Source organism: Nelumbo nucifera, chromosome 6, assembly GCF_055504915.1.
Source record: "Nelumbo nucifera cultivar China Antique chromosome 6, China Antique-T2T, whole genome shotgun sequence".
Classification (NCBI taxonomy): Eukaryota; Viridiplantae; Streptophyta; class Magnoliopsida; order Proteales; family Nelumbonaceae; genus Nelumbo; species Nelumbo nucifera.
In genome coordinates this window covers 10,010,773-10,025,226 of record NC_142654.1, presented here as the reverse complement: position 1 = coordinate 10,025,226, position 14,454 = coordinate 10,010,773, and the positions used below count along the sequence as shown (strand labels likewise).

The window sequence follows — 14,454 nt, the reverse complement described above, 5'->3', positions numbered from 1 at the left end:
CTCAAGGGTCCATTGTTTTGAGAATCGCGGGTTGAGGTCTAAGGGGCCATTTGATAACAGCTGAAATAGCTGAACTGAAAGGCTTATTGCTTTGTCTTTTAGTGAACGACTTTTTAAAGAAATTGTGGACTAGTTATGACTGAAAGTGAAATTAGGTAGAGTAATACACCTTTGAACATTTTTTTATTTAATTATTTTATCCATTGAAAGACAAAGCAATAAATCATTGGTTCAGCAACTTCAGCTGTTATCAACTGGCCGCTACATTGTACAAAATGCCAATCATTAGGTATATTATATATCCAGTCCACTCCCCACCCCTCCCAAACTTGGATCGCATGGAGCAGAATTGGGTAATAGTCCTTTAGCTCATCTTCTATCCATCTCTGGGACCCCATTTGGCCTGTGATCTAGCTCATCCAGAACCAATGTATAGGTGGCAGAGCAGAGCCCAGATCTCCCGCAAGTAAAACTCTGCACCCATGGCATTTAACCATTTGTGAGAGTATCTCCCATGCATGTATATTAAATACATAAATGTTCCCACTGTGTAGCTGAATGATCGTACTTTCAGAGTGTGTAGAGTTTTTTGCTTGTATGAGATCCCATGGTAATGTCTAAAAACCATTATTACTCAACACGTTAATCCCAGCTATCAGGGGTCTTGGGAAGGCCAGAGTCGCCAGACTGACATTTTTTTGGAGAATGGCCACTCTTGATTCTCAGACTCAAGCCTGCATTCTCATACTCGCCAGCCCGAGACCAAACCTCTAATGTGCAAATGAAATAATTCCACTAGTTTACCAGACCACAAACGGTGAGACACGGCCTCATGATAGGAAGCTGTTAAATGATTATCTGGTAGAATGTAAAAACAACTCACTACTTCTAAATAACAAGCACAAAATATCCAACTTTTCATTCAGCTATTTGATGTAATGTGAATTAAATTTTGAATAAATGTGATTAGAGATGAAATTTGAAGCAGTTGGAATTAAAATTGGAACCGGAATGGTCTATTCTCCTCACCTATTTGATTCAGACTAGAATCAGAATCAGAACCAGAATTGGATTGTCATTCTCAAGGGAGGGAGAAGGAATGACTATTCCCTCAAATAAGGGAATACCATTTCACCAGGAATGAGAATAGGGTTCCAATTCCATCCAACCAAACAGTTGGAATCGGGATGGAACCATTCAAAACCCCTATTCCTTTTTTTGAAACAAATTCAAGACCCCTATTCCAACAAACTAAATGGATCTTAAAAGTAATACCTTAGATAGTTGAGGTTAATAACTAAAAATTATGATTTATGAAAAAACTAAGAGGGTGTTCAAGAACATGGTTGATTAAAACAACTGCCAGCTCAGCAAAAATGGTTGTCAAACGCCCACTAAACAGCCTATGGATTGCCTCTCAACTATGAGGCGCTAGGTTGCTTACGGTATCATTACACCATGGTAAAGCATGCTTGACTTTGCTTAATTCCTCACAAACCTCTAATAAACTAAACCGGACAACAAACCATTTAGGGGTCCGGTTTCCGGGTTGAATGGTCCAACCGTTCAAACCAAATAGATGGCCCGTTCTGACAAAAAAATATAAAAAAAAAATTTAAAACAACCAAAACTATTGGATGGTTTGAAAGGTTCAACCGCCCAAGTCAGTAGTTTGCTGACCAAATCAATGGTTTTTGGCAAAATAACAGTTATGGGGTTCCCGGTTTTTCGGTCCAACCGTTCGGTTAGGTCCGGTTTGAAAACCATGAGAGAGAGAGAGAGAATTGCAGACTTGGCCACATCGTTGCTTTCAGCTCTTCCAGTAGCAATTCCAGGCTCCATGTGGGGCCAAAAAAAAGAAGGCAAGGAAAAGCAAATGGATATTGGCCTATAAAGCACGATGGGTCTGCATCATAGCAAACAATGGAACCAATGAAACTATAAATGGGACTCAATTTAAGAAACACAAAAAAGCAGAATCGCCTATTGTAGTAAACAAACCAAAGTAGATGCTGTTGTCGACTTTGCTATGTTGACCAAGCATTTATGGATGAACCGATGAACTGTCACACACTCACACTCTCTCTCTCTGCCATCTGAAGCCAATCAAAGGTCGCTGCTCGTTGGCCCACCAATACACGAATTTGAGAGGGACAACCGGACAACTAACATGTAGTATCGACAAAGCAAGCATCGTTGCTTTCACCTTCCCTTTTTGAATGGGTGAATTGAATTTGAAACCAACAGCACCCAAAGGGAAAAAACTCAAACCCAACCCAACACGTTGGCTACAAAACTAGACAGAGAGAAACAAGCTCCAGTATGATCTAGAAAGCAAACAAAGAAAAGCCATTTCTATACTTGGTCAAATTGTTAGGCAGCGATTTCTTTCTCCACGTAGGTAGAATGATACATTGGTGACTCTTTGCAAATGACGACCATTGATGTATAAAGGCTAAGGAATAAAGATGCTAGTCACCTCGTTCACCCGATGTGTCATCTTTGTCCCTCCTCTCCTTCCATCTGGCCCATATCCACCTTAGAATCATGAAGCCTCCAAGAGCATAAACCTGAGAGAAAAAAAAAAAAGGCTAATTATATACCCCCCATGTGAAAAACTAGGAACGACTAGGTGGCACCTACACATATACCCAACAGCTTGACGGTGAATAATTTTAATCGAACAAGATGACAAATATGTGGTAGTCAAACATTTAATGAACTAATTCTGACATTCTTTTACAATTTTTTGAACCGAAAAAAAAAAAAAAAAAAACTATTGGAAAGTTTGGATTTTGGAATGACAATTTATAATACAAAATCCAGAAGAGTAAACTAAATCTTAACCTCTGCATACCATCATCAATTAAAACCACAAGAAAATCCATAATGTGCTCAAACAAACATCTATAAAACGTGAAAGAAAATATCCAGTTTAGAAATGCAAAAAGCTCTACACTTGTTGCTTTCTTTATAGGGATCCTTCATAGGCAAACGTGTTTGCCTCTTTATAGGGATTCTTTTGAGCCTATTTCCTCAGTTAAGGCATACCATCAATTGTATCTGGTTGAGTTGTATTTGAGGCCTCTATCCATGGGGTGACTGCAAGTGGGTTTGTATTAGGATGCCATTTTCTTTTGCCAGTAAATTGTATCGGAATACTATCCTACTTTTTGCCTATTCAATATTGATAGGGGTTTTGGCTGAGCGTTAACTGGGAAAATGAGCTTAATAAAACCCCTACAAAGAGGCAAAAAGTGGGATAGTATTCCAATACAAATTATTGATAAAAGAAAATGACATTCTAATACAAACCCACCTGCAGTCACCCTACGGGTTGTAATATTGTGCAAATGTAAGTTCCCTTGATTATTATGGTGTGGGTAGGGAGGGTCCTGAGAAAAGAAGAAAAAATTCACAAGGTATAATAGCCAGAAAGAATGCTTTAGGGGCTTGCAGAACTGCAGGTGCTTGTTTATAAAAGAAGAATGTTATGAGCACCCGCACCACACGGCAGCAGTTGAGGCAGCAGTGCGCACGCGACTGGCACCGCACAGCAGCGGCACCGCACAGCAGCGGCACCATGAGCCGCGCGCATGCACACCAGCAGCAGCAGCAGAGCGGGGCCCACACGACAGCTCATAGGGTGGGCCCACCCTTACCTGGATACGTCAAGAGAACGCGCCTTATCCCTTATCCCCTATTCTTAGAAGGAATTGTAGTACCATTAAAAGTAAAGTAGTCTAAATAGAAGTAGGAGTTTGAGTCCGTTTAGGACTAACCTAGCCAAAACCAACAAGGAACCCTCCTCTTGTAATCTCCTATTCAAGGAGACGCCATTATTGAATGAAGATATCGAATATTCAGTTAAGAAAGAGAGTAAAGGAGAGTTCGGTGATCTCTTGGACAAATCACCCACAAGATAGTCAAAATAGGGTTTGTACGCAAGTCCAAGGGCAAGGAAAGATCTGAGGTTCCTGCGGTGGAGCGACCTGTGACGCGATCCTACGCTCGGGCCCATAACATCTTGGTATCAGAGCCTACCGTCATGGGGGAATAGGAGCCGCTGTCTTTCAGAGTCCATGAACTGGAGCATAAGCTCGCAGAAACCAGTATGGAGGTCCGAGAGGTCAAAGATGACGTTCGGGAGCTGCGTCGCCTGTTAGAAGCGTTCCTCTCCAACAAAGAAAAGAACTCGGAGGGACTAGCCTCTACCAGCAGTCGCCGCACGGACAGGACAGAATCAGCCAACGAACATCAAGCCACAACACCGACGACTGCAGTTGTCCCCAAGTACAGCCGGCTTGAATTTCCATCTTACGACGGCACTGGAGACCCATTAGGTTGGTTGTACCGCTGCGAGCAGTTCTTCCGCAACCAGCGCACGGATGACAGAGACAAGGTCAGCCTGGCAGCCTTCCACCTTACGGAAGAGGCACAGCTCTGGTTCTATCGCGTGGAGCAAGAAGAACCCGGGCTCAGTTGGGAGCAGTTCAGGTCCTATTGCCTCCTCAGGTTTGGACCCCCGATGACGAGCAACCCGCTGGGTGAGCTAATCAATCTCAAGCAAATGGGAACCATGGCTGAATATCAACGCCAGTTCCAAACCTTGCTTGCCAGAGCGGCCACGGTTAGACCAAATCAGCAAGTGGACATGTTCACAGCAAGGTTGATAGAACCCTTAAGGGTAGACGTAGAGATGCAGCACCCCCTAAATCTGGTTATGGCGATGAACCTCACCCGTGCCTTTGAACGGAAGATGCAGCTTACTCACGGACCCTTCAGCATTGGACGGCCAGCCACGACTTGAGCACCGTCAAGGCCAGCGGGAGTGTCTACCCCTGCGCCCAACAAGAAGCAGAGGACCCACACCGGTAACCCCTCCAGATCAGTATCACAGACAGGGAGCAGCAGGGTGTCACCCCCCATCCGGCGTCTGTCCCGAGCCGAGATGGCAGAACGACGCGCGAAGGGGCAGTGCTTCAATTGCGATGACCTATACTCCGCAGGGCATAGATGCAAGAAACTATTCTGCCTTCTAGTAGACGAGACTGAAGAGGATGAGGAAGAGCCATCACCAACTGAACCCGAGATCTCACTTCACGCAATCACAGGGATCAAAACCTCCCAGACAATGCAACTAAGGGCGCTAGTGACGGGGAAACCGGTGCGCATTCTGGTAACTCCGGAAGCACCCACAATTTCATCAACAATCAGGCGGCCCGCAAGTTAGAGTTGCCCATGGAAGTCAGGACACAACTACAGGTAGCCGTGGCAAACGGGGAAAGAGTCCACAGCCCCGGTATCTGCAAGAACACCAGAATTCAGGTTGAAAAAGAGTCCTTCCTAGCAGATTTATTTGTACTATCCTTGGACGAATTTGACATCGTCCTAGGCGTCAAATGGCTGATCACGCTAGGCCCAATCCTGTGGGACTTCACTGCCCTGACCTTCCACTTAGATGGCAAACCGATTACTTGGCAGGGAACCCGGACAAGGACCAAGACACAACTACATGCACTCCAGGGGGAGAATTCGCGCACAACTGATGTGGAGAGACTTTTCACCGATACTCAGCCGTTTTCCAAGAACCCAAGGGCCTCCCACCTCCTAGAGCCTGCGACCACCGGATCCCTCTAATTGTAGGATCAGACCCGGTCGTGGTTCGGCCCTATCGCTACCCCCACCGACAGAAAGATGAGTTAGAAAAGCAATGCGCAGAGATGCTACAGCAGGGGATCATTCGGCCCAGTCACTCCCCTTTTTCCTCCCCAGTCCTGTTGGTACCTAAACAGGATGGGACTTGGAGATTTTGTATGGACTATAGGGAACTCAATAGCCGAACCGTCAAAGATAAGTTCTCGATCCCCATCGTAGACGAATTATTGGACGAACTCCACGGCGCACAATTCTTCTCCAAATTAGACCTCAGGTCAGGCTATTTCCAGGTCAGGATGTCTTCCGCAGATGTAGCAAAGACTGCCTTCAGGACGCATCATGGCCATTTCGAGTTCCTAGTTATGCCATTCGGCCTCTGCAACGCACCTTCCACATTCTAGGCTCTGATGAATGAAGTCTTCCACTCCCACCTCCGTAAATATGTACTGGTCTTCTTCGACGACATCTTGGTCTATAGCAAGACGTGGGTGGAACACATTCAACACCTGCGGGTCGTGCTCGAGCTCCTAAAGCAGCACCGACTCTTCCTTAAAAGATCCAAGTGTTCCTTTGGGGAACACCAAGTCCTTTACCTTGGACATGTAATCAGCGAGCAAGGTGTAACTGTGGACAGCTCCAAAATTCAGGCCATCAAGGACTGGCCCCGGCCACAGTCCGCCAAGGCCCTCCGTGGGTTCCTAGGGCTAACAGGGTACTACCGAAAGTTCGTACAGAATTACGGCCTGTTAGCAGCCCCGCTTACCAACCTACTCAAGAAAAATGCCTTCCACTGGGATAGCATAGCCGATGCAGCCTTCGTAGGCCTAAGGGAAGCCCTCTCTTCCACACCAGTCCTCCAGCTACTGAACTTTGATCTTGAGTTCACAGTCGAGTGTGATGCTTCCGGCACAGGCATAGGAGCCATCCTTCAGCAGCAAGGGCACCCGATAGCCTTCTTCAGCCGCAAGCTAGCTGATCGCCATCTCAAATTACCCGCTTATGAACGCGAGCTCATTGGCCTAGCCAAGGCAATGCAACACTGGAGGCCATACCTGTGGGGCAGACCCTTCGTCGTCAAAACAGACCACTACAGGCTCAAATACTTGCTGGAACAACGACTGACCACCTCCCCATAGCAACATTGGGTCAGCAAGCTTCTGGGTTTCGATTTCCGAGTGGACTACAAGGCAGGATCCCTGAACCGTGCAGCAGATGCCCTGTCCCGACGAGAAGATAGTATGCTCCTCCATGCGATCTCCCAACCACGAGCCACCCTGCTAGAAGACATTCGGAACACACTGCCACAGTCATCAGAATGGAACAACCTGGTCCAAGAAATACAGTCTGGGTCTGCTAACCCGAGCTGGTCTCTCCACGATGGGCTGGTATTCTACAAAAAGAAGATCTACCTACTCGCCGATTGCCCCCTAATTCCCTCCATCATCGCCAGTATACACCACTCGACACACGAGGGCATTCAAAAAACGCTGCATCGCATTCATGCTGACTTCCATTGGCAAGCTATGAGGACCTCAGTGCGGGACTTTATCCAGAACTGCACAGTTTGCCAACAGCAAAAATGGGAAAATCTACACCCCGCAGGCCTACTCCAAGCCCTCTCCCTCCCAACGCAGATCTGGGCCGATATTGCCATGGATTTCATCGAAGGGCTGCCCAAAGTCGGGGGGAAGTCAGTCCTGTTCGTGGTAGTGGACCGGTTCTCCAAATATGCTCACTTCCTCCCTTTATCCCATCCTTATACCGCAGTCTCGGTCGCCCATACCTTCTTCACCCACATTTTTCGCCTACATGGACTCCCCGAGTCCATCGTCAATGACCGGGACCCGATCTTCACAAGCACATTCTGGAAGGAGCTCTTTAGATTACAAGGCACGGCCATCGCCTTCTCCTCAGCCTACCATCCACAGTCAGACGGCCAAACAGAGGTGGTGAACCGGACAATTGAGATGTACCCTCGCTGCTTCGTGGGTAACCAGTTGCGGCGCTGGGTGGAGTACCTCCCATGGGCTGAATACTGCTACAATACATCCTATCACTCCTCCCTTGGAATGACTCCCTTCAGAGTTGTGTACGGCCGAGATCCTCCACGCCTTCTGTCCTATGAGCCGGGCTCAACGCGGTTGGAAGAAGTGGACCGCAGCCTCCAAGCTCGTGATGCCCTCCTGGCCGAAGTCTCCTTGCGCTTACAACAGGCGCAGGCACGTATGAAACACACCTACTATCGGCGGCACCGCGAAGTCACCTTCGAACCAGGGCAGTACGTTTGGCTGAAACTCCAACCATACAGGCAGCTATCTCTCAGGCGTCGGGGGCCCCCTAAGCTGGCCCCCAAATTCTACGGGCCCTTCAAGATTTTAAGGAAGATAGGAAAGGTAGCTTATCAACTCGAGCTCCCAAAGCACAGCAGGATCCACACGACATCTTCCATGTGTCCTTCCTAAAGCTTTATGTTGGCACTCCTCCCAACCATGTGCCTCCCCTACCCCCTTGCAGGACGGCAGACCTATCCTCCAGCCCCGTGCCCTTATCCGGTCCCGCATCCATCAAGGCACCTTCGAGGTTTTAGTCGAATGGGAAGGACTACCTCCAGCAGAGGCAACTTGGATCCCCTGGACCGATCTCCACAACGCCTATCCAGACCTCGAGCTTGAGGACAAGCTCGTAGTCCAGGAGGGGAGTGATGTTATGAGCACCCGCACCACACGGCAGCAGTTGAGGCAGCAGTGCGCACACGACCGGCACCGCACGGCAGCGGCACCATGAGCCGCGCGCACGCACTGCGTAGCAATGGCACCGCACGCATCGTGCGGCAGCAGCACCGCGCGCGCCGCACGGCGGCGGCACCATGAGCCGCGTGCATGCACACCAGCAGCAGCAGAGCGGGGCCCACACAACAGCTCATAGGGTGGGCCCACCCTTATCTGGATACGTCAAGAGAATGCGCCTTATCCCTTATCCCCTATTCTTAGAAGGAATTGTAGTACCATTAAAAGTAAAGTAGTCTAAATAGAAGTAGGAGTTTGAGTCCGTTTAGGACTAACCTAGCCAAAACCAACAAGGAACCCTCCTCTTGTAATCTCCTATTTAAGGAGACGCCATTATTGAATGAAGATATCGAATATTCAGTTAAGAAAGAGAGTAAAGGAGAGTTCGGTGATCTCTTGGACAAATCACCCACGAGATAGTCAAAATAGGGCTTGTACGCAAGTCCAAGGGCAAGGAAAGATCTGAGGTTCCTACGGTGGAGTGACCTGTGACGCGATCCTACGCTCGGGCCCATAACAAAGAAGAGCAATAAAACACCCTAGCACAAGTTAAGATCCACCAAAGACCTAATCCACAACAAGTTAATTTTCTTCATCATTCACCTCTGTAAGTCCAATTTAATTTCTTCCTTCATAAGGTTGGTTCTGTGTGTGTGTGTGTGTGTGTGTGTGTTTTGAGTAGTGTTCATAAGGCTTGCCTTTTTTTATTAAATTAACTAAATATTTTTTCTTTAGTTAGTAAGGGAAGAAAAAACTGCACCAACAACTTAAGAATATAACCCCAAAAATAGAAAATCCAAAGTGCAAGGAGAGAGAGAGAGAGCTCAATTTGTTATCCTAGTCAATGATACAGAATAAGCTTAAGACAGATGTAGGTGACAAGCCAATTGGGAGATATCTTATCAGGAGACCCAAAGTAATATAGTCTTACAGCAAAAGAAATGCTTCAAGAATCATTTGAAATTTCAAGAGCCACTGAGACAGTGTTTGGCATGGCTTTTATTTTGGCTGCAAAGCATGGCTTTGTTTTATGCCATAGCAGATTCACCATAATCAGCAATGCCCCAGCATTTATGCAATGCTTCTGCCAAAAAAACTCATTTGGTAGAGACAATGTTGTCTAAGTCTACTACTTTTGGTTATTAAAGGTTTTGCTGCAATTAGGATGTGGCAACTCAGAAAATGCTCTGCTTTTTCACATTTCAAAGTTTCAATGTGCCACATCAGAGGGGGGTTGCTGCAACGTGCCATGCCCCCAAACTATGGAAACACTGAAAGGGTTTTTCTATAATCTCCTTATTTCCCTAAATGAAAATATGGGCATTTGCATTGTGTTTGTGCTTAAACAGGCATCAATAAACACATTTCTTGCTCATCTACTCTAAAATGCTGATCTAACAAGATTTAAACACCAATTCAGCTACGCTGATCACCCTCCTAAAGTATGAATTGCACTCCAATCCAGGAGTTACTGACCATAAAACCAACACTTCAAGCATCGTATGAAATCTCTCATTTTATTGTTTTGCCACAGCAACAAAAATCATAGATATAATTGACTAATTGAGACTGATGACAGACAAGTCCCATTATTCCCTATTAATATGATCTGATGGCCCAAACAAATGGAAAAGCAAATTCTCTCAAGCTCAAGAACGTCAAAATATCAAACCAATTAAAGACCAGGATACTCAATACATAATCTGGTCAACAATCACCAATTCCTGACATTATAAATATAGCCTAAACCACTTCAAAAGTGATTTGAAAGTACTTAGGTGGCAAAGATTTCAATTTAAGGGCATTTGTGGGTGGCAGCTTATCCACTTGTTTCTTTCTACTTCACCTTTGCCTTTTACTCCTTTTACCTACAATTACAGCATTTCATTTTCACCATTTAACCATGGATTGAGGGAAAATATATATCCTAGTCTAGAGAGTTATTAATAGATATGTGTAACCTCTCAGAACTTTCATGCATGCCAATTTTCAGGGTATTTGTGTTATTTAACACTGATGGTACATGTGTGGTGTTTTACTAACCACAGAGCCATTACATAGACATGTTTAGTTGCCACTCCATCTTTTTTTCCTTCAACTTTCTTTCATTGGCTATCCCAATCAAATTAGTCCTTAAAATTGAAAAACATTGATGAGTACCTAGGTGTCCATCTGAATCCCAATCTAATAATGAGTAAGCTGCACCACTTATCTTCCCTCTATACTTATGGTGAGACACTGATACATTACAATTTACAACTATGCATGACTTATGAGAATCATAAGTTCCCATTTTCTTCTCACCCAGCCATTGATGGACACTTTTATGGTGCGAGGTTGCAACTCGAGCTACAGGACACTTGGGAAGGGGGAGGAGGTGGCCAGTGAATAAGCAATCGAAAAAAATGGTGTATATGGACCATATGTCCTGGTGCCAGTTTCCACCCATCGGTTCCCTACTTTATTCTCTTTTGACCAGAATCATCCTGACAGACCATCGTGAGCATCAAATACGAAATAACTAAACTGAATCCCCCAGACCAGACGATTCTAATATGATTAGCTTTTGGATGTGAGAACCCCTTGAAGGTGGCTTACCTGCCCCACTCTAGGCTGGTGGCTTACCTGCCCCACTCTAGGCTGCTTACAGGAAGAAAAGAGATACTCCTATTTCGAAGTTAAAACACCATTTCAGCAATGCGGAAATCGAGATGACAAGCTCCATAGTTTTTAAGAAGAACATAAAGTAAAACCAAAGACGGATTTGATATTAATGGATGTCCAACAAAATAGAACAGTCAAGCATTGAATCTGCAACTTGAGCAATAGACGCAGCATCTAGTGCCATCGTGCCCGGAAAATCAATACCTTATATTTGGCCTAAAACGGGAATAATGTAGAATAAAATGGTGCAAACCATCTAAAAAATGAGTCAATTTAATAAACTAAAATAAAAAACTGATAAAATACAGCAATAACATGTCGTATAGAGCATCGTATATTAGCATCTAATAATATACACTTAAGACGAATTTATCGAAGTCTATTAAACTTCTAGGGAGAATAAAACCCTAAATGATCGATTTAGATATGAATAGAAACTTTCGGAGCAGCGAATAAGAGCATGAAGTAGGTTTAGTTAAAGAGACGGAGAAGAACTAACCTGCCACATGTTTCGAGAGCTCGATTCTTGCACGACCTCGTCATCTTCCAACTTCAATGGAGGATACTCTGTCCTCACATCCGGAAACCTCACGAAATCTGGCTTCTGTGCTTTGCTTTCTTCAACTATGTCGGTTGCTACTGAAACAACATTGGTTTCTTGCTTGGAAGGAGGAAATATAATACGAAACGCTGGAAATGTTGAAAACCATGGTCCTCGTGCTTTCTGTTTATCCTCTTCTTTGATTGTAACCGCTTTGTTTTCTTCACTCTCCGCCATTTCTGCAACTATTTCTCACGTCTCAACTCTCGACTGCAATTTGTTTCGACGGTGGCGGGCAAAAAGATCGCGGTGAAGTTTCTCGTTTTCTCCTGTTCTTTGTCCTCCGGTGGATTCTTCTTATCCTGAAGACTCGAAATGCCACCTGGTCCATTAAAAAAATGTAGTCATTGATTTAACATTGATTTCGCGTGGTGCTGTGATCGCCATAAAATCTTTTGACTACCGGCATATGTTGACGACGCGATGGTCACAGTGAAAAGATGGACCAATGCTATTCATTAGATTAGAATATTTTCCAACGGTCTCACTGTTACATGTGTTTGGTTTGGTTGATGACTCTATCGCTTTTTTGCTTTTTCTTTTTCTTCTTTTTTAAAGAAAGATTAATGACTCTTACAACCAAGAAACTAGCATAAGGTCCGAGTCCGATGTCAAATCCGAGTTAGGTTGGGTTTGGACCTGATTCGGGCTCGGAATTGATCAATTAGGCCATACTAAATTCAATATGAATGTTATATATGATTTACAAAAAAAAAGAGAATTTATAATTGAGCAAGGCTTGGGTTGGGATAAGATAGAGTGGGCTCAGACTGAGTTTGGGCTATCCAAGGGTTAGGCCTGCCTGAAAATTAAAAAAAAAAAAAACTAAATTTTGGGCTCAAATCTAGCCTGTGGATTAAAAATCTAAGCCCAACTCATAAAATTATAGATAGGATTTGGTCTTGTTCGGTTGGGTGTGGATGGGACCGGCTCTGTCCACACCCTAATATAGCGTGGACAGGTTCGTCCACACCCCAATTTCTCATCCATGGCAAAATCTTTTAGTTAGAGACCACACTTGATTTTTAATCCTCTACTTCACACTTTCCCATAAAAGCTACCCTACTGTTAGTTAACATAGTCTAGAAATGATCATTGTTCATCCTATGCCTCGGAGTGAAATGGCTATCCTCCTAAATGCCAAAAAAGATGATTTGACAACTATGGTCAAGGCCAGCCTGAAGTTGGCCTGTTAACCCTTTGTTCCATTATTCCATATGTTCTTTCTCTTTGTTTTCTTTATGATATATATTAGACTGTTACTGAAGGCGATTTTTCTTGTAATTCACTTAAAAATGCAAATAAATTAAAGAAGTAAGGAAAATAGGTAAAAAAATCCAATATATCATAAAAAATAGGGGTGCAACTTGGGTTGGATTGGGAATTTGTTAAATTTTCAATGGCCCTAAGCCTAGTAGTTCAAATTCTTCATATCACGCAACCCAATATGCACCCGTATAACAAAATTGCATCCAAAAGCCAGACATCCAATATCACCACTATGTCCTTGAATACTGCTACTAAGCAAGTATCCATTCATTAATGAAGGTTGAAAGTATTGAAGATATGGAGATAGCAATTTTGAATCTTAAACCATTAAGCATATTGCATACTTGCGTATGAAGACGAAAAACTAGACAAATGGAGAACAAGTAATTATGGAAACCCATTTGGCATTAAAAGCATGTTCGCTATACCATCTGCAGTTAATGTGACACGACCATAACTTACCATTTCTCCTTCCTGCAACAAGACAATCGAAGTCATAAATATAGTGAGAAACTATCAATGAAATAAGGAAATTAACTTTGAGCGAGTTCTGAGTTAGGAAAGTTATGGAGTTAAAAGATATTTTGACATAGAAGAGCATATGTAGAAAAAGAAAAAAAGGAAAAAAAAAAAAACAAGAGGTACCTCTCCCTCGGGAGACATTGTTGTTTCATCGTGAGCATAATCGACGATGGCTAGAGTCCCTTTTCTTGTTCTTTGGCCTTCCAAAAGAGGGGAAGGTTGTAAAGGTGGCAATTGATTCAATGGTGAGGGTGGAAGTGATGTTTAGGGTTCCTGTGGCATTAAAGGTGCAACCCTATTGCTTTTCGGGGTGAAATCGTCGTTGGGGAGGGGAGGAACGGTTGGAACTTGAGGAGAAGAGACAAAAGTAAACATATCCTCTCAGGTCTCTTCGTCTTCCTTCGTGTCTTCATCCAAATCCTCCATGTCTTCGTCTTTGTTTGTACATCAACAATAGGGCAATACCTTTCGAGTTTTTAGCTCAGTAAGGAAGAAGAAGAAGATGGGGTGAAGCCTTGTATTCGCTATAGAGAAGAAGAGGAAAATACAATAAAACAAAAATGAAAAATATAGATACTAAAATGCATCTTGAATACTTTAAGTGAGATCAATATGCTTTTCAAAGGAGTTTGGTTGAGTTCTTCTCGATTGAAACTCCTTTGGTTGACTGACTACTCTTATACTAAAATCTTCGCCAAATCAAACCATAGACAAAAAATCATTGTCATAGATGAAGAAATCCCATGTGTTGGACAATGATCAAATAATGTAATTGTTCGTTCTTCTAACTCCTGTTTTTCATGTGTAGGATTTTCTTGGCCGGTAGGTGATGCAGAGTGGTATGGAGAATCAATATGCTATGCAAATATAATATTGAAGATAAAAAATGATAGAAACAATATTAAAAATAAAATATAATTCTCACTTACAAAAAGATGATGAAAATACTTTGAA

General features: G+C 43.8%; 1 protein-coding gene across 3 annotated transcripts; it reads right to left on the bottom strand.

Annotated features, from left to right (window-relative positions):
- Positions 1 to 224: 224 nt before the first annotated feature.
- LOC104587387 (uncharacterized) lies at positions 225 to 13,004 on the bottom strand. 3 transcript variants are annotated; one of them, XM_088889814.1, is made up of 3 exons: positions 11,608 to 13,004; positions 2,480 to 2,570; positions 225 to 858 (listed from the first exon to the last, which is right to left on the bottom strand). In XM_088889814.1, exons 1-3 carry the CDS (start codon positions 11,884 to 11,886, stop codon positions 743 to 745), a joined length of 486 nt encoding a protein of 161 aa, XP_088745940.1. In that variant the 5' UTR covers positions 11,887 to 13,004; the 3' UTR covers positions 225 to 742. The 3 variants fall into 3 exon arrangements, with proteins under 3 accessions (XP_088745940.1, XP_088745941.1, XP_010243285.1); XM_088889815.1 differs by having other exon boundaries at positions 227 to 843; positions 11,608 to 13,003; XM_010244983.3 differs by lacking the exon at positions 225 to 858 and having other exon boundaries at positions 1,956 to 2,570; positions 11,608 to 12,486.
- Between the last annotated feature and the right edge of the window lie 1,450 nt (positions 13,005 to 14,454).

Coding starts and splice junctions, on each gene's coding strand:
- LOC104587387 (XM_088889814.1), bottom strand. CDS start 11,886: ATGGCGGAGAGTGAAGAAAACAAAGCGGTTACAATCAAAGAAGAGGAT. Junction 2,571..11,607: donor GCTCTCGAAACATGTGGCAG/GTTAGTTCTTCT, acceptor TTTTTCTCTCAG/GTTTATGCTCTTGGAGGCTT. Junction 859..2,479: donor TGACACATCGGGTGAACGAG/GTGACTAGCATC, acceptor ACATTCTACCAG/ATAATCATTTAACAGCTTCC.